The sequence below is a fragment of the Halichoerus grypus genome, chromosome 6 (assembly GCF_964656455.1).
Source record: "Halichoerus grypus chromosome 6, mHalGry1.hap1.1, whole genome shotgun sequence".
Classification (NCBI taxonomy): domain Eukaryota; kingdom Metazoa; phylum Chordata; class Mammalia; order Carnivora; family Phocidae; genus Halichoerus; species Halichoerus grypus.
Window position 1 is genome coordinate 112,863,008 of NC_135717.1, and position 21,230 is coordinate 112,884,237.

General features: G+C 35.7%; 1 protein-coding gene across 1 annotated transcript in view; it reads left to right on the forward strand.

Moving 5' to 3' along the window:
• ARID2 (AT-rich interaction domain 2) overlaps positions 1-21,230 on the forward strand; it is a 160,114-nt gene that overhangs the window by 105,780 nt on the left and 33,104 nt on the right. The window contains exons 11-15 of the mRNA XM_036119897.2: positions 841-1,008; positions 7,147-7,228; positions 9,114-9,248; positions 9,889-10,085; positions 10,357-13,220. Coding sequence (XP_035975790.2) covers positions 841-1,008; positions 7,147-7,228; positions 9,114-9,248; positions 9,889-10,085; positions 10,357-13,220 — 3,446 coding nt within the window. The remainder of the gene's footprint in view (positions 1-840; positions 1,009-7,146; positions 7,229-9,113; positions 9,249-9,888; positions 10,086-10,356; positions 13,221-21,230) is intronic.

The window sequence follows — 21,230 nt, forward strand, 5'->3', positions numbered from 1 at the left end:
TGAAAGAAATATTTATTTTCTTTATTGAGGAAAAAATATTTGATGGGGTGCTGTACTAAATCACAATTGATATTTGGGGTGTACTATTTATTTGGAGGAGTCATTACCCTTTCAGACATACATGTTTGTGTTTTCTTTCTGCCTGTTTTAGGTTAGCAAGAAACTTCTGTCATATAGAGACCAGGGTGTATGTGGTTATCAATAACTCTTGTTCCTTTCTTTATTTCTGTTACTACTTATCAAATCCAACCAAACAACCAACAAAATTGCTATAACTCTGAGGAGCAGGTCTTTCTGTTTCAAATGGTCAGCTGCTACTATTAAGCAACTGAAGCTGAGTGAAAATGTTTCCTTGTGTTCCTAGAAGTTGCTGGTAATGGTATTAGTCTTAAAATTAATCAACTTACCACCTCTTTAGTGGGTTGTCAGTTTTAAGCACAATTATGAAAGTATGTCACGTTAACATTTACTCATTGACTAGAATGATTTCTGTCTTTGGTATAAATACTAAAACCAGAGTTAATAGAGATTTGGCTTGAAATTATTAGTGAGAAATTAAGATGTCACTTTCCATATCAGTGGTTCCTAAATCTGGCTACACATCAGAATCAGTTGGGAAACTTTTCAAAAATAAAGATCCTAATCCCCATCCCAGAGCTACTAAGTCAGACTTCAGAGATTGAGCCTAAAAATCATTTTTAAAGATCCACAGATAATTCTGATGTACAATGATTCATGGACTGCCATCTGAGAAGTACTTATTCTGTATAGCATGTGTTTTTCAGCGATGTCACTGTTTAATAATATTACTAATAACTATTGGTTTTTAATTTATTTTAGACATGTTAGTGTGTCTGGTTTCTATGGATATTCAGATGTTTGGCCCTGATGCACTAGCTGCAGTAAAACTCGTCGAACATCCAAGTTCCAGTCATCAAGTTTTATCTGAAATTAGGCCACAAGCTGTAGAACAAGTCCAAACCCAGACCCATGTAGCATCTGCCCCAGGTTAGTGTTTTTACATAATGTTTTTCAGTATGGTTACTGGTGTGTAAAATTTAATACTAAAGATAAATGTAAATGTGCAGTACAGGGAACTGATACCATAGTGGAATAGGCTAAAGCAGAACTTGAGTATGAGCTTTAATTTCTTAGATATTATACATAACAGGAGCAGTAGGACCAAAGTGAGCACAGAGGAAGAATAGTATAATAGATTTTTTAAAAAACATTTAGAGGCATATGAGGGATTAGATATTTACAATTGTGAGAGCAGTATGAAGTGTCCCGATGAACTTATTTGTGATTTTGGTCATTGGAAATTGATATGCCAAGAATAAGTTAATCATATATGACCTTATAATTCCAGCTGGTCATCCAAGTACATAAGTATAATACCTCCTAATACTTGAACCAAAAACCATAGAATCAGAGCCATATAAGCATGTGTACCTGCACCTGTGCACCCTTCTTAGGGTCCCTTGGGTCAATTCTGTTTAACTCAAATGTCTTTAATTAGAATTCATAGCTGTCTAATAATGAGTATTCTCTTCAGTCCTTGGACTTCTTTCTCCTGGCTCATTAGGAGTCATTTTTATACTTTAGCACTCTCAGCCTTTCTGGGAGTGCTTTCTCTACCTTCATTTGTCTTAACAAAACAATCCATCTTTCCCCTTACCTGCTCTTTCCACCTCCCACCATTCCCAAGACATTTCTCTTTCCTTGTATTTTTTAATAGAGGATACTCTTTTTCTCAGTTGATCTTATTACCTCTCACTTGCAATTAATGTGGAAGCTATGTGGCATGATTTTCTTTAACTTCTTAACCCTTCACTTACAAACTTATTAGCATCTGAACTCATTTTCCTTCAACTTCCACTTGTCTTCAGAGATGTCAGCTTCTGAATCTGTGCTCTGAGTATCAGTCTCCTCGTTCCTATATCTCAAACCTCTTTTTCTTTACTTCTTCCTTTCAGCCTAGAAATACATTTAGATCATCAACCTCCCTCACTACCCTTAATTCAAAAATCTCATTATTTTTTACCTTTAACTACCACATCCATCTAATCACCAAATCTTGTTGAGTCTTCCTAAATACCCTGGCTTCTTCAGTTGCCAGTGCAATGCCTCAGTTTAGACTTCCATCACATCTCTCAGCTACTTGTTCTCCTCTCATTTAATCATGGCCCCAGTCTCTCCTCTATTGAGTTACTAACTCATAGGATCACAATTATATACTCTATTCACATGACAAGTATGTAATATGTAGCACATATTTTGTTGATTTCCACTATGTCCTTCTGAAGTATATGGTAGAGTTGTATCATGTGCGTGTTTAACTTCCTTGGTATCAACTAACAGAATTGGACAAACAAAGCATGAAAAAAATAGGTAATTTTGACTACTAACCTACTCAGTAGCTTTCATCCACAGGTAATAGCATACTGGGGAGTCAGTGGTCAAATAGTAATGTTTTCTCAGCCTTGACAAAGAAATGAAAGAGTTCTTTTTGCCAGTTAAGTGGGTGGTAGGGGTATATTCCTATCCTCAAAGAAGAAATTGAGGATTAAATTAACTGAGGGCCAGAGAGAAACTCTGCTCAACAAAGAGAGGAATTAATAAATTATCAGTAATACACTGAAATAAAATGGGCCATTTGATGGATATTTAAGGGTAATTTTAATGAAAGATACTGATTTTGCCTCCTCACTGACCAGTGACCTCAACAAATGAACCCATCCCCCCCCAACTAAGATTTCACCCTCATTTGGCAAATGGACAAAATTAAATGTTTAGAGTTTGTGACTTGTTCATATAAATAGTAATTTATTGATAGAGGTGGGAATAAACCTCTAAGGACCTAAAACTTTTGAACTGGTGAGCATTTTATTACTTGCTCATCATGAATGACAACTTTTAATTGTTTGATTAGTTATCATTTATAGTTTATCCCCCCACCCCCCATCATTTGTTTAATACCATTTTCTTATGGAATGGTCGTCTTCAAAAGTTTTGCTCACTTCTCATCACGATAAAAACTTATGTAACCTTTCACCCACTTTTAGTTTGACATCTAAATTTCTTCATTATAATTTAAAGTTGTAAATAAAATTTTTTGTGTATATTAAATTGACATTTTAAAGTAAAAAAATACTTTTTGTATCGAGTGGAATCTTGATATTTTCCATCATCCATTTTAAAAAAATACACAGACTCTTAATATCAGAAATTTCATGGTACCCTCTTTCTCCTTTAACTCATATCCTCCACCCTATCAGTACTTCTCAGCTATAAATGTAGACATTTTAATTTAACTTTTTCAATTTCCTGTTACTCTATAAAGTTTTAAGTGCTTAAAATTTTATCATTATAAGTTTTTGAAATAAATTACATGAAACAACAGTACATGACAAAGTAGCTATTGGAAGTTCATCTCTTAATGAGGTGGTTCTCTGGAAAGTGTTACTCCAGTGTGTCCCAAAATGAATATTTTTTAACTGCTAGAGTGAAACTGGGTTCAACATCAATCCTATCTCCATTTTTCCTTTTTATAGATTTAATTTGAAAATCTAGCTCACATCAATGAATAGCTAAGGATAGAATTTACAATTCTTTGAGCTTCAGAATTATCCAAAATTATTAAAATTATATTTAACGATCTGTCAACTGAGTTCTTTGATTTTGTTGAAATCAGAGAACTAACATGTGACTCATAAAAGAATTTGTTGCCCAGTCATTACATTTACTTTTAAGTTTTATCGGCAATATGTCAAAAAGATATTAACAAGATATGACTATAAAATATACTTGCTGACTGTTGCTTAGATGCACCTTGTTTAAGCTGATATAGTCAAGAAATATTAGCATAGCAGTTCTCAAACTTCAGGGTGCATCAGAATTGGCTGGTGGGCTTACACACTGATTTCTAGGCTCCATACCCTGAATTTCTGATTCAGGTGGACCGAAGAATTTTAATTTCTAAACAAGTTCCCATGAGATGCTGATGCTTCAAGTCAGGGGACTATACTTTGAGGACCACTGGGTTAGGAAAATTGAAATATTGTTCAAGACCAGTACAGTTTTTTGATAAGGTGCTTTTATCATGTGCTTTGAGTACTTTTTTGTCAAAACCTTAGAACTGCAGATTTCTCCCCTTTAGCAATAGAAAATGTCTCCCACATAACCTGATAAAGTTAGTCTTTATTATCAAAAGTATTTTTCTTAATCAACCTCACTTTCCATTACTTAGAAAAAGTCCAACTTTATTTTTCATTCCAAGAAAGTATGGTTAATAGGTGTTCCCATGACACCTTCCTTACTTCAAAATTCTAAGATAGTTAAACTAGCCATGAGATTGTCATCTGAATGAAATAAGATGCCACCACCTTCATTACTTCTTTAAGAAAATTCTCTGTGCTTTACTTATACAAGATTCTGCCTCAAAAGTAATGCCCTTTTTAACAGTAGTTAAAGGATAGAGGAGGAAAGAACATTAAGCAAAAATTGTCATCACTCTCTGTCTGAATTCAGAACACACCAAAGGGCCAGAATACTCAATACCTCAAGCCCAACATTGCCCTTAACTATAATACATAAAACACCATAAAATATAGACAGGAAGCCCTACCATAATACCTTGGTTAAAAGAAGCTTTGTGGATTCTAATGATTCTAATTCTCCCTTTGGTGTCCTAGAGGTTTTTACGTCATTCATCATCATCATCATCATCATCATAGCTGACAATTATATAGTGCTAACTATGTGCCAGGCTTTGTTTTAAGTGGCTTATATATAAACTCCTTTAATCCTCATAATGACCTATGAGGTCAGTGTACTGTTACTTTTCCCCACTTTATAGACAGGTTAATTAACTTGCCCGTGGTTACACAGCTAGTAAGTGCTGGAACTCTGGTGCCAGCCACTCTGGCTTGAGAGCCATGCATTTAATCATACCTGCATTGCTATAAAGGATGGATGAGAGTTAAAACTTTCTGTTCCAAAATGGGAGAAGAGCAGTTTTAGAAAGGAAGGAATATATAAAAGGTTGAGCATCTAGGATATGATTCCTTTTAAAGATTTTTATTTATTTTGAGAGAGAGAAAGTAGGGGAGGGACAGAGGCAGAGGGAGAGAGAGAATCTCAAGCAAACTCCCCGCTGAGTTCTGAGCCCGTCTTAAGGCTCAATCCCATGATCCCACGACCCTGAGATCATGACCTGATCCGAAATCAAGAGTCAGACATTCAACTGACTGAGCCACCCAGGTGCCCCTGGAAGTTGATTCCTTTTAAAGTAGAAGTACCTTTGAATCATTTAGAATGAGTCTTTAGGTATCTTTCCTGAAGGCAGTGCTTCTCAGTTTGTAGCCACTTTTATAGTAATTCTATGTTTCCAGTTTATATTCTTAATTTAATTGTGGCTGCTTTATTCTTCTTTATGCATTATTCGTAAAATTTTTATCATTTCAACATAATTTCTAATATTTCACTCAAATGGTCATCAATTGATTCAGGAGATTTCAGTCTGAATAGGGTATATTCTCTCGTAGTACAATTGATGAAGAAAAAGGAGGAAGATTTCCAAGTAGGTTCAGGCCCTGCTTAGATATTTTCTCTAATGGTGTCATCAAGTTAGGAGAAGAAAAGATAAGCTGGGGTTGCACCAGGAAAATAGTTTTGATTATAATTATTTTGTTCTGTAAAAAAATAGCATGTCATAGTATGGGGTCTAAAATATGACAGACCTGGATTCAAATCCCAATACCCCTAAAGGAAGGCTTTCCAGCTATACACAGCTCTGCCATTTCCATCATGTGTTCCTTTGTAAACTTAATCTCTGAGCTTTATTTTCTTCATTAGCAAAATGGGAATAATTAAATTTAGGCCTATAAATAAGATTAAAACGAACAATAGTTTAGAAATACATTTGTTCTGTTTGAGGATTCTGAGTTTCGCTAAAATGTTATTTGAAAAATGGTCCATTTTATAAGTTTAAAAACTATAAAATAATGCTGATGAAACAGTATAATTTTTAATTTTATAAATATCTAAGATTCATATTTAAATTATCATAATATGACAGTTTATATTACCATATTTTTATATTTTCATTAGTTCCTTTATATACAGCAGAAAAGAAAACATTTATTTTCCTACAGATCTGTTCAACTTGTTAGAAAATAATAGATGATTTATACATTGGACTTGAATTGTTTTAAAATATGTCATAAGCAAAATCTCAGAAGTTGGTATGTGTTTTAAGATTAATAGCTAGTACATTTTTACCCAACCATCTTGCCTCTCTTAGGACAAAAGGTATACTTGAAAACTATTATTACAACAGATTTTTTTTTCCCCAGAAGAATAATCTTATGAAAATCCTTTCTTGAATGTAGGACTTTAAATTAGTTCAGACTTTTTGTTCACCCTTTCCCAGAAATGTTATATATATGCCACTTTCAGAGTTTAATATTAATCTTTTATTTTATTTTTATTTTTATTTTATGATTTTATTTATTTGACAGAGAGACAGCGAGAGAGGGAACACAAGCAGGGGGAGTGGGAGAGGGAGAAGTAGGCTTCCCGCTGAGCAGGGAGCCCGATGCGGAGCTCGATCCCAAGACCCTGGGATCATGACCTGAGCCGAAGGCAGACGCTTAACGACTGAGCCACCTGGGTGCCCCAATATTAATCTTTTAAATTCAGAAGTGAAGTGATTCTTTCTGATACTATCTGTTTCTATAACCAAACTGATTCTTATTTACTGATGTGTTGAGCTGTGTGACCTTGGGCTAGTTATTTTAATCACTTTGAGTCTCAGTTTCCTTATGTGTACCCATCTCACAGAAGAATTCATATATAAAGTATTTAACTCAGTGTCTGACCCATGGGAAAAAAAGTTTATATTAGCTATATAATCCATATTATTGTTATTATTTGAATGATTGTAAAGAGTTTATATAAAGCATCAAAGACAGTGCCTGGTATAATATGTGCTCCTTTCTCAAATTTGTATATTTTCATTATGCTTATACCCTTTTTAAAAGATACTCATTGTGAATATTAACTGTTTCAGTATCCATGAGCTAAACATGGCATATAGTGACTAAGTTTGTACAAATGATGTAGCTAATGTATTTTTTTCTTTAGCTTCCAGAGCAGTTGTAGCACAGCATGTTGCTCCACCTCCAGGAATAGTGGAAATAGATAGTGAGAAGTTTGCTTGTCAGTGGTAAGTGGTTTATTTCTATTAAGGCTTTATCCTTGGGAAGAATAAAGCGAAAGAGAAAAGGAAATGTATTTCAACAGTCATCCGGAATGTTTTATTCTGTATTTCTTTTTAGTCAGAGTAGAATATCATTTACACAAAGAATGGACAATGTAAAACCATTTCACCTGCATTTTAGAATAATTTGAAAGAGAAGTGTTCATCAGAATCTTCAGAATTAAAATTACACCACTTAACTTCTTTGTGGAGTAAAATTTGTGTTAAAGCGTTATCTTTGACTTTGTAGAAAATAAGATTTGTCAGATTATAGGATTTTTATTTCTTAAATTAATGTTTTATTAAAACTGAACTGGACTGTCTTTAAGAAAATAAAACCAGATTTTGTTGTTAAATGTCCCTTCTTTTTCATCACAAGCAGTACTTCTTGTTCATTGATAGTTAATTTTTCCTTTTTCGGCGCAGTAAGGGAAAATGAGTCAAATGATACAATAGCTAGTGGGTTTACATGGAAATAAGCAACTTGAAAATAATATTTTATTGAGAAGACTGACTAGTCATATATCAGCCACTTCCTGAAAAAATAAATTGTAGACTTGGTTAGATTTCATTTTCTCATGGATAGTAGCTTCCACAGAGTTATGAATTCCAGCTTAAATTCTTTAGAAGATTAACAGATTGAATAGAAAAGATCACTTTCTGATGATGTATTACTTTAAAAATTTTCTTTCTTTGATCCCTTTTCTCCCATTCTCTAACATTATTTGTCTCCCATTCCATGTTCCTGTCATTCTGTGTTCCATATTTTTGGTGCTTTCATATCTTTGTTCCTGTGGCAGTTTTCTCTAGACTTTTCCACTTTGCCTAAAATCGGGTTTATATTTTTAAATATCTCTAATTATTTGCTTTTTCCTCCCCTTCTATATTTTTACACCTTATACTTGATGAATCTCTTCCAGTAATACTTGGAAATGTTTATCTTCTACACTAAAACCAAAAAAGGTTTTTTGTACCTAGTCTTTTGAAAAGTCAGTACTCAAAGAATTATGAAAGTTTGAAAAAGTTTGTACCACATGCACAGTAAAATGTGTGTGTGTTAGGTATAGATTTGGTCTTCTAAATCCCATTTGCACATTTCTGCCAGTTCTAGTGAGGAAGGAGGAGAGAATCATTTTAAAATTATTTAATCATAAGTATTATTTGATTCGGTTTATATAAACAGCTGTAAATTGGCCTGTTATATGTATAGTAAGTCCTAGAAAAGAATCCTATGAAGGTAATTCGGCCTCCAGTCCTAACATATATGGATGGAAGTCACGATATGAAAAAGACAACCTGAAGTTTGAGTTAATTTGTAATGCATTAGGAATAGAAGTTTCTGAAATGGGGGAATGGAAGTGTGAGGCATGGGAGAAGCTTAGGTGAGTTTTTTTTCTTAAGGAATTTGTTCCAAGAGACAACAAAAGTTTAATTTTAGTTCAGTTTTTCTTCCATTTTCCACATCTCCAATGGAAATAGCTCATTATTGGGAGTTTCTGTTATATTTTAATTATTGCAAGACAGGAAATTGAGTAGATATTGATTTGTTGTAGAATATTTGTTGCCAACAGACCAATCCTGTTCTCACTGGGGTGTGAACACAGTTTTTATATTTGTTGTTAATGATTTTTTTAATACTAAAATAAATATGATTAAATAGTTAATCTCCTTTTATTTGGTTTCATCAGTCTAAAACCTAGCATGCATTTTTTGCTAATATGAGAAAGTGAAATTTGATTAACAGGCATAAATATTATTTTATAAGACATTGCCTTCAAATGGTTTTACTATACTTAAATATAAAATCTCCTATAATATATTGCATAATGCCATTTATTTTTCTCCTTTTTAGGCTAAATGCTCATTTTGAAGTAAATCCAGATTGTTCTGTCTCTCGAGCAGAAATGTATTCTGAGTACCTCTCAACGTGCAGTAAATTAGCTCGTGGTGGAATCCTAACTTCAACTGGATTTTATAAATGTCTTAGGTAGGATGCATAGTTGTTGACTTTAAACAAAGTTGATTTATATCACCTAGAGCATCTCTTGCTCTTTAGAGAAAATACGAACCATCTATCTAGTTTTAAATATTTCTACTACTTGAAATTTCGTATTGGCTAGGTTATAGTAAGATAGAAATTTAAATACAAGGGGATTTTGGAAATCAAACCTGGTGTTTGTGTTTGAACATTATGAGGCTTATCAAAGAAAGAGAAGGGAGAAACTTTTTTCTACACTACTTTAATATGTTAAAGACATGACTTTTGCCCTTTTTAATCTTGAATAACAGTCTATAACTAATACTCTTCAAATATCGAGGCTTTTGATATTTTGCAGTTCATAAAATAGACACTACCTAGATGCAGCTTTTTTGTTAATTATATAGAGTATAGAATTATTTAAAACCCAACAATGTTAATAAATAATGATTTTAAAAATTGGAGAACTGATCTTTTATATTTTTTCTTTGCTTCCCACCTTTGCAGAATATAACAGTATGTATGAATCATACTGGTTCGTACATTTGTAGTAATAAAATATACTACTGCTGTTCATGTAAACAATGTTAGAAGTCTGTTTTTTGCTCGTGTGCTAGTTAAGAAAACTAAGTATGTGTGTACTTTACAGAACGGTCTTTCCAAATCATACAGTGAAGAGAGTGGAGGATTCTAGTAGCAACGGGCAGGCACATATTCATGTAGTAGGAGTAAAACGGAGGGCTATACCACTTCCCATTCAGATGTACTATCAGCAGCAACCAGTTTCTACTCCTGTTGTTCGTGTTGATTCTGTTCCTGATGTATCCCCAAGTCCTTCACCTGCAGGTATTAATTTTTGAGTTTTAAGTATTACTAATTTAACAAAAAAGCAAAATGAAACTGACTGTATATTGTATAAATTTAAAATGTATAATTTTTCCTCGTGTTTCCAGTAGCTTATTTGCTTATTCTGTTACTTTTATCATATTTGTATGATGCAAAGTTGTTAGATGTTAATTTCTTAAAACGATTCTTTCTTGTATTAACCAATACAATGCCTACATGCAGCTTTTCAGTCATTTCATTATGAATTTTGACTTTTCCCTCCTATTTTCAGGAATCCCTCATGGACCACAAACTGTAGGAAACCATTTTCAGAGGACTTCTGTTACCAACCAGTCTTCAAATTTGACTGCAACACAAATGTCTTTTCCAGTACAAGGTGTTCACACTGTGGCACAGACTGTTCCAAGAATCCCACCGAATCCTGCCGTTCATACCCACCAGCAGCAGAGTGCTCCAGTGACTGTCATTCAAAACAAAGCTCCAATTCCTTGTGAAGTCGTCAAGGCTACAGTAATCCAGAATTCTCTCTCCCAGACAGCAGTTCCTGTTAGCATTGCTGTGGGAGGAGGAGCTGCTCCGAGTTCTGTGGCTCAGAACCACAGCACAGGGCCACAGCCTGTTACCGTGGTAAATTCCCAGACATTGCTTCATCATCCGTCTGTAATTCCACAGCAGTCTCCCTTGCACACAGTGGTACCAGGACAGATACCTTCGGGCGCTCCTGTTACGGTAATTCAGCAAGCTGTCCCACAGAGTCATATATTTGGCAGAGTACAAAACATCCCAGCGTGTACTTCTACAGTTTCACAGGGTCAACAGTTAATCACCACATCACCCCAACCTGTGCAAACTTCATCTCAACAGACATCAGCTGGTAGCCAGCCGCAAGACACTGTTATCATAGCACCTTCACAGTATGTGACAACTTCTGCATCCAATATTGTCTCAGCAACTTCAGTACAGAATTTTCAGGTAGCTACGGGACAGATGGTTACCATTGCTGGTGTCCCAAGTCCACAGCCCTCAAGGGTAGGGTTTCAGAACATTGCACCAAAACCTCTCCCTTCTCAGCAAGTTTCATCAACGGTGGTACAGCAGCCCATTCAACAACCACAGCAGCCAGCCCAACAAAGTGTAGTGATTGTAAGCCAGCCAGCTCAACAAGGTCAGACTTACGCACCAGCCATTCACCAAATTGTTCTTGCTAATCCAGCAGCTCTTCCAGCTGGTCAGACAGTTCAGCTAACTGGGCAACCAAACCTAACTCCATCATCCTCGCCATCACCTGTCCCAGCTACTAATAACCAAGTCCCTACTGCCATGTCATCTTCCTCCACCGCTCAGTCACAGGGACCACCTCCTACTGTCAGTCAGATGCTGTCCGTGAAAAGGCAGCAGCAGCAGCAGCTTTCACCAGCACCCTCACCACAGCAGGTACAAGTACAGGTTCAGCAGCCCCAACAAGTACAGATGCAAGTCCCGCCACAGCAGGCGAACGCAGGTGTTGGTCAGCCTGCTTCTGGTGAGTCAAGTCTGATAAAACAGCTGCTGCTTCCAAAGCGTGGTCCTTCGACACCCGGTGGTAAGCTAATTCTCCCGGCTCCACAGATTCCTCCTCCTAATAACGCAAGAGCTCCTAGCCCTCAGGTGGTATACCAGGTGGCCAATAACCAAGCAGCAGGTTTTGGCGTACAGGGGCAGTCTTCAGCTCAGCAGCTGTTGGTTGGGCAGCAAAACGTTCAGTTGGTCCAAAGTGCAATGCCACCCACAGGGGGAGTGCAAACTGTGCCCATCTCAAACTTACAAATATTGCCAGGCCCACTGATTTCGAACAGCCCAGCCACCATTTTCCAAGGGACTTCTGGCAACCAGGTAACCATAACAGTTGTGCCAAATACAAGTTTTGCAACTGCAACTGTGAGTCAGGGAAATGCAACTCAGCTCATTGCTCCAGCAGGAATTACCATGAGTGGAACACAGGCAGGAGTTGGACTTCAGGTGCAAACGCTTCCAGCCACTCAGACATCTCCAGCTGGACAATCATCCTGTACTACTGCTACTCCCCCATTCAAAGGTGATAAGATCATTTGCCAAAAGGAGGAAGAAGCAAAAGAAGCAACAGGTTTACATGTTCATGAACGTAAAATTGAAGTCATGGAGAACCCGTCCTGCCGACGAGGAACCACAAACACCAGCAATGGGGATACAAAGGAAAATGAAATGCAGGTGGGAAGTCTTTTAAATGGGAGAAAGTACAGTGACTCAAGTCTACCTCCTTCAAACTCAGGGAAAATTCAAAGTGAGGCTAATCAGTGCTCACTAATCAGTAATGGGCCATCGTTAGAATTAGGTGAGAATGGAACATCTGGAAAACAGAACTCAGAACAAATGGATATGCCGGATATCAAAAGTGATTTGAAAAAACCTCTAGTTAATGGAATCTGTGATTTTGATAAGGGAGATGGTTCTCATTTAAGCAAAAACATTCCAAATCACAAAACTTCCAATCATGTAGGAAATGGTGAGATATCTCCAATGGAACCGCAAGGGACTTTAGATGCCACTCAGCAAGATACTGCCAAAGGTGATCAACTAGAAAGAATTTCGAATGGACCTATATTAACTTTGGGTGGTTCGCCATCTGTGAGCAGTATGCAGGAGGCTCCAAATGTGGCAGCACCGCAGTTTAGTGGTACTGACTTGCCTAACGGACCTCTAGCTTCAAGTTTGAATTCAGATGTGCCTCAGCAACGCCCAAGTGTAGTTGTCTCTCCACATTCTACAACCTCTGTTATACAGGGGCATCAGATCATAGCAGTTCCCCACTCAGGATCAAGAGTGTCCCATTCTCCGGCCCTGTCATCTGACGTTCGGTCTACAAATGGCACAGCAGAATGCAAAACTGTCAAGAGGCCGGCAGAGGATAACGATAGGGAAACAGTCACAGGAATTCCAAATAAAGTAGGAGTTAGGATTGTTACAATCAGTGACCCCAACAATGCTGGCTGCAGCGCAACAATGGTTGCCGTGCCGGCAGGAGCCGATCCCAGCACGGTAGCTAAAGTAGCAATAGAAAGTGCTGCTCAGCAAAAGCAGCAACATCCGCCGCCATATGGACAGAATGTGGTCCCACAGGTAAGTCGTTCTGCTGTCAACATTGTAAATAGGATTTTAGGGGAATGTGCACTGTTGGGTCTTTGCCTCATCTTGAAAAGGTAATTGTGTCAGCTCACCAGTGTACTCGGACTCCCACGCTCCTATTTTTCGGTGTTTTTTGTCATATTAAACAATCGTCTCAGTTGTTAACTTTAGCACATGGTTTAAAGAATCTTTTAAATTTTGTTATAGACCCAAATTAGTAATTTTGTAGACCCAAGATAGAGGAGCACTTGCTAATCTGACATCTTTTGGAGAATTTTTTAATTGTCAGTTAGCCTCCTTTGGTCTCCTTTGGGGGGCTGGGGGTGGTGCGGGATATACTAAGAGCACTTCAGAACAGAGGTTCTGTATTTGATTTTGACACGAGTGTGTTTTTCTGGCTCTTTTCACCATTCTTTTGTAAAAAAGATGAATCCCATAAGTACTTTATCAGGTGTTTTCTTGTTATATTTTTATATTGACTTAGTTGCCTTTATTCTTTAAAAAGTATTATAATTTCAATTTCTTTCAGCTGTTCTGATATTCTTGCTTTTGTGTTTCTTACTCCTTTGCCCTACTGTCATGTTTCTGTTATCCCCTCTTTAATAGTCTATCCAATCTCTGTTGTACCCTGTAGTAAATAAAAGTGTTTTCTAGGACTAGTGCTACTGAATTGAGGGTTCATTCTGCCTGTAAAGATTTTCAGGTCAATCTTGTGTGCTGTTTCCACTGAAACTAGGGGTTTGCTTAACAGTTGTCTTTAACCTAATTTCCTGGATGACTTTTCCTTCATTCTCTTTCCTAAGTACTAAATAGCCAGAGCCTTCTGTGACTATTGCCAACTCTGCTGGCACTCTTCTGACTTGGGCTTCTTCTCTGCGCTTTTGGTGTTTACAGCAGATCTATGGCCATTGTTGGCAATAGTACCAAATCTGGGGGTGGAGGGAGGAGCAAAATGAAAGATGAAAGAACAAAGAATCCCTTGCTTCAGAACAGTTCATCCACTGATGTGCATCTTTTTTCATGTGAGTGGATAAAACTGGACAGTGCTGTCGGGGGGCATAAGGAGATTTTAATTCATACATTAGTACTGTATTGCTTGGATTTATTTTTATTGCAAGGTACCTAAATACATTGAGTATTCTTTAGTTGATGTGTACATGGCAATAATTAGGACTGAGTTTTAGCGAAAAACAAGGCAATTTTACTCAGACAAACTGCTACAAGTTGAATTTTTCATTTATTAAACACAGTAAAAATTTTTTAAAGTAGTGCAGTGTCTGGCATATAGTAAGCGTTCAGTAAAGCTGATTTTTATGTATTTTTTTCCTATATTTATAATTTCTCAGTTCATCTTGATTATGTTCCTGACTGTTTTTTCCTCAGATTCTCTTATAATCCTAAATAGTTATAGACTAAGCCAAATGAGAGAAAAACTCCATTACTGTGGAATTATCAACCCTCATTTTTTTGTGTGTCCTTAATTTTCCAGTGTGATTATATTCAATAATGATACTTAAGAACCAACAATACTTGTTAAGACTAGGACCTGTGTTAGGAACTTGGTACTAAAGCATTTTCTCATTTAATCCTTAAAATAACTCTGTGAAGTAAAAATTGTTATTACTGTTTTAGAGATGAGGCTCCAAGCTACAGAATAACTCACCCAAGGTCACCAACTAATGTGAAGTGGTTCCAGGACTGAACCACTTGGGTGTGTGTCTGAAACAAAGATTCATTCTCTTAACCCATTTCTCCACTATTTTACAAGATTTCATTGAAAAGTTCTAGAAAGCCCTTTTATATATAACATACTGATTATTTGAACTATTATATTACAGAATGTGAGTAGCATTAAATTATAATTTTAGGACATGAATGCTAAAACTTTTTTCTTTACACATTGGACATATATGTATCTAATTCAAGCCATAAAATTATTACATTTTAGGGGCGCCTGGGTGGCTCAGTAGTCGTTAAGCGTCTGCCTTCGGCTCAGGTCATGGTCCCAGGGTCCTAGGATCGAGCCCCACATCGGGCTCCCTGCTCCGCGGGAAGCCTGCTTCTCTCTCTCCCACTCCCCCTGATTGTGTTCCCTCTCTCGCTGTGTCTCTGTCAAATAAATAAATAAAATCTTTTAAAAAAAAAATTATTACATTTTATTCCTAATATGAAAAATTTGTTTTTTAATATATATTGTCCCGAAGAATATAGTCCATTTAAAATGGCTACATTCTTTATTTTTAAAATTAGTGTTTGGTTGGCATGTACAAATTTAAAACTTTGCAAGGAAAAAAGAGATAGCATGCGTGTGTCTATGAGAGAGAGAATTAACTGGGATTCTTACGTGTAACACTTAGCAGGGTGACTGCTACATAGTTAGGCATTCAGTAATAGTACAGCAGTATTTTACCTTCATATATGGGAATAAAGTACTTATAAAGGCTAAAAAAGATCAACTGTTCAAGGTAGGATCATAAATTTCCTTTTGAAGGGTCAGCTGTTGGCCTTCTTAAGAGCCTACTAATAGAAAACCATTTCCATTATTGCCCAGATTCTTCAGGTTTCTTTTATATAGAACTTGGTTTAACACCATTTTATTCACTATTTGAATTGGTGCTTTAAAGGGGTAGATGAAATAGAGGATTTTAAATGTGATTTTTCAGCCAAAGCTTGTTATTTCTACCATTGCAAGGGGTCTAGGGATGTTAAGGAGGCACCTGGACCCCAAGGAGGGACTTTCAGACTTGCAGAATGTTCAGGGCTGGAAAGACTGCAGGGAAATGTCCCTGCTGAGAATGGCCAACAGGTAATCCTTCCTACTACCATTGAACATGTTATTTCATGTTTCTTTTCTCAATTTTGTTTCCTTTCACTCCCATTAATCAGCTATATTAATTTCATTACAGAAAAAAAAATTAACAGAAAAGGAGACAGATCTATGAAAGCAAATGATATAACCACAGATTTTGTGTTTAAGTAGTATTTAGCTGGGTGGTACGTATAAATACATACAAAATAAATTGTACCTATTTCAAGGCAAACTTCTTTATTTGTAGCTGCTTATTTTCAGTCTGTTGTATTTGCAAGCTGTAGGATATCTGTGCATGAATTGGTATCTTCTGGAGGCATAAAACTAGATTGGCACATAAAAAATAAAAATGAATAAAAAAAGAAAAATAATTATAAATATTTACCTAAAGATTTGCCTTTTTCAGGAGCATGTAAAACACATGTTGAACAGAACAGAACAATAGCTGTTAATCCCATGATCTGAAGACATGCTAAATTCTTGTATATAAAAATAGTTTACTTAAGGATGTATTTGTTTAAGGTGTTTTATATGTGCCTTTCCTCAGTTCCGTGTCCTTCACATAGGAATCATTGCTGATATGGTTCTGTGTGACACTCAATTTTGGTATCTTCCTGGTCCCTTCCTTCCTTTGATAAAGAGCTTGAAGTTAATCAACCCATCAGAAAGCAGATCTGTAGCCTCAAGGGGGCAGCATTTAGTCATAGCCAAGATCATTTTAGCAAGAGCCACAGGAATTATTTCAGTATTTTCTTAAGAGTACTACTGCTTAGATTTGTAGAGTAGTAGCACATTGTAAAAACTAAGAAAGGCATTACCACTAAACATAATTTTTTGTTTGCATTTCAATGTGTCCTTATAAGCCAGTCTTGGTATGTATTGATTATCGAGGTTTATACTTCATAAGAGTAAAAAACTTGCTAGTTTAAGAACATGAGGGAATATTAGAGCAGAAAGAATCTTAGATATTATCTTGTCCCAAACCCTCATTTTTAAGAATTGAAGTTGCTTTCCCACACTCACAAAGATCTCTTTTCCAGTGATTTCTATAATTGCCTTAATTCTGTTCTTAAAAGATCTGTACATTTAGACTAAGTAATCACTTTTATGTCACATTTAGAGTAAATCAAATTTTTGTTCCCTACGACGTCTTCAGAGTATCTCTCCTTACTTGCCTATGTTTTAGAATATACTTTCTCAGTTTCTTCAGTTGGATCTTAGGTGTCAGGGTTCTGGTTTATTCATCATCCTATTTATCTCAGTGAGTTCCATTTTATAAGTGGCTTTCAAAATGTAGCTAGAATTGAACACAGTGTTTCATTACTACCTAGTAAAGAATTTTGAGACGAGACTATGAATTTGTATCTTCTAACACAGATTGAAGTGTTTAAATTTTCATCTTTCTAAGGTTTTTAAAGTTTAGTATTAAGAACGTAAGGCTTTAAGAGCCTCAAATCCCAAGTCTTAGATCAGAAAATATTATCACTCTAGGGGCGCTTGGGTGGTTCATTCGGTTAAGCATCCGACTCTTGATTTCAGCTCAGGTCATGATCTTGGGGCTCTGTGCTCAGCGAGGAGTCTGCTTGAGGATTCTTTCCCTTCTGCCCCTCCCTCTGCTTGTGTGGTTTCTCTCTCTCTCAAATAAATAAATCTTAAAAAAATATTATCACTGTAATCTAGAATTTTTAGCCATAATTTACTCTTGAAAAGATGACAGAGGAAAGCATACTCTTGAAAAGATGATAGAAGAAAGCAAAGTTAAAATTTCTTTTTTTAACAAAAAGAGCATTAATAAAACTGCTGCGTTAACTTTTTTAGTTAATTACATTGCAGAATGAATCACATAGTTGTTTTGCATCTTTTGTGTAATTTTACTTTTCTGGTCACTCACTGCTGGATTTGTGGCTTTGATTTGAAAAAAAAAAAAAAACCTGTAATATAAAAAAAATAGCTCTTCCTCAATAGAGTGGATGAGAATATTCCTCAAGAGGGATCATTCCAAAAACTTTGACTTTGAAACCTACTTTTACATTTACATTTGAGTTAGGGTTATGGCTAATGATCTAGCAATTCATAGTCAATAATAAGGTTAAGAAAAAGTAAACTTACACATCCTAAAAGAACTATATTTTGCACTATCATGTAAAAGACCTAATTCTTTTTATTAATTAATTAATTTTTATTTATGTATGTATGTATTTATTGGGGGGAGGGGCAGAGGGGAAGAGGGAGAGTGAGTCTTTTGAGCAGACTCCGAACTGAGTGCAGAGCCCATTGCGGAGCTGGAGCTCACGACCCTGAGATCATGACTTGAGCCAAAATCAAGAGTAGGATGCTTAACTGACTGAGCCACACAGGCGCCCCAGGAATATGTAATTTTTTAATAACAAGAGGAAACCTAAAAATATTAACCCCTGCGGTCAAAGGAAATATGACTCTTGGAATTTCTCATTTGGTATGTTCTATTAAGTACTTTAATTCTTGGGGCACCTGGGTGGCTGAGTTGGTTAAGTGTCTGCCTTTGGCTCAGGTCATGATCCCAGGGTCCTGGGATCGAGCCCCACTGGCTTCTCCCTCTCCCATTCCCTCTCCCCACCCTCTGCTCCTGCTCTCTCTCTCTCTCTCAAATAAATAAATAAAATCTTTTTTTTAAAAAAGTACTTTAATTCTTTTTGTTTCAGTGATATATTTAGACCTATTTAATTCTTTTTGTCATTTGTTTACTTTTTATTGTAAAATTTTCCCCAACATATACAAAAGTAGAGCTAATAAGTCTTCATGTATCTATCACCTAGCTTAAAATATTATTACCATTTTGCCTTTTTAGTTTCATCTGTTCTTCACCACTATCATTTTTTTTTTCTTGGAGTACTTTAAAACAAATATCAAACATTATTGCATTTTGCCAATAATAATTCAGAATCCATTTCTCAAATAGTTGAGTACTTTTAACTATTTAGATCTCTCTCTCCAATACCAAATCACATCCAACAGAAATAGTAATGTGTTTAATATTATCTGACACCCAGTTCATTATTCTCTAGTTGTCGTTTATTTTTTTTTTAAGATTTTATTTATTTTTGACACAGAGAGAGCACAAGCAGGGGAAGAGAGCACAAGAGGGAGAAGCAGGCTCCCGGCTCAGCAGGGAGCCCGATATGGGGCTCCATGCCAAGACCCTGGGATCATGACCTGAGCCGAAGGCAGACAGACGTTCAACCATCTGAGCCACCCAGGCGCCCCTCTAGTTGTCTTTTAAAAACAACATGGTTTTTGTTTTTTTTTTTTTAAACAACTCGTTTGAAGTAAGATCCACAAGTTTTTTACACGTTGCATTTGGTTAATGCGTCTTTATTCATTCTTAATTTAATAGCTTAGATTAATTTCAGTCATCCTTGCCACATCCCTCATTCACATTTGGGGTCAAAATACCTTGTGATTCCTTGTTAAATTTTCTATGTGACACCAAATAAGAGTTCCACAATGGAAAAAAAAGGATAAAGATTTGTTAGCACTTATGAAAATAAAAATAAGCTTAATCTACAAATACATGACAAGATATTCAATAAAATACCTAATTTAAACAGTAATAGTATAGGGAACCAAAAGGTTCAATCTGAGGGAATTTGATGCTTCTGGCAGATTTACCCTTTAATGAAAATTCTGGGGTATTTGTAACTTGTTACTCTCTTAATATTTGTATTTGGCTGAAATGGATCCTCTTGGTTACTCCCTCTTATTAGCATTTCCTGGATTTTTATTGAATATTTTCATTTCAGGGAAGCAATTTGAGTAATTCTTTTGATAGACTTAATTCTAATGTTACCTTCCATTCCTTTGTCTCTGATCCCCCCTTTTTTTTTTTCTGTGTGCTTTCTCAGCATCAGTTTTTATGGCTTTAAGAATTCCCAGGTGAACGATTGTCAGATACGTGTTTCCAGCATTAACTTCTATTAATAGACATTTGTAGTTGGTGATCTGTCAGTGTCCCCAAAGCAAACTCATTATCTTTCCTCCAAAGTATGGTTTCCCTTCTCTATTTGGACTTCTAGCGTAATAATAATAATAGTAACTGTTGCCATTTGTTGAGAATCTAGAACTAGGCTCTTCATCTATAGTTTCTCTAGTCTCTTCCCACCATTCCTTACCCTAGATTTCATTACTTAACAGTTTATAGGTGAGGAAACTGAAGATCACAGAGGTTAAACAGGTTGCCGAGGGTCACATAACTAGTTTAAAGAGCAAATTGAAAGTTTGAGTACTGATGTGTCAAACTAGAAAGTCCACATCATATCCATGACACCTGTTTTTCATGCATGTATATGCATGTATATGTTTTCTCACTGACCATATTGAAAAATCTTAAGGGTGGGACCCTGTTATGGAAACAACTTCAATCACATCCCAAAAGTAGATTTTTTTTTTTCTTAGAGCTTGGAACTCAAAAGTTCTTATGACTTCACATTTCTAAACTTTTTTTCAGCATTTTATTCTCCTTTTTTTCATTTTTATGCTCTAGCCTTACTGTGTTTTGTCTTTTTCCTAATTTTTATGGCTTTTAATCTGACGTTTGCAGCAACCAATATTACCCTGTAAGTGAACAAGTATATTTAATATTTTCCAGAGTTTAAATTTATTGCCATTAAAAAGTGCTTTGAAAATGGTATGCTATCATTTCTATATGAAAAATTCAATATTATTTTTCCCTTTGTGATACATTTTTTTAATGAATAAAATCTGAGTTAAGGTTCAAAGAAAATATTTGCCTCAAATTCTTTTAAGCTTTATTATAATTATGTATTTTTCAGAGAGAAAGGGATGGAATACAGAAGAAGAAAACATAGCTTATATTTAAAAGACTTATATGTACAATTAGGATTTTTACTTGTATTGTCCATCAAAAGCTGTAACTGAACAACTTTAAAGACTAAAATTAAAATGGCTTACTATAAAATAATTTTTACAACATTCTGCTTACGGTTACTTCATTTTTAACATCAGAAATTTTCTTTGCTTTTTGCTATGATTGTTTTATGTTGTAGTCATTAAAAAATCTAAAAGGAAAAATATGCTAAGAAATAATAATTTGCAATTGATTTGTTCTTGTGCAGAATGTACGTAAGTAAATCAAATGGGTGCATTTATAGTAGATTTAGTCCTCATTTTAATCTATAATTGTGTTTCTGCCTAATTTT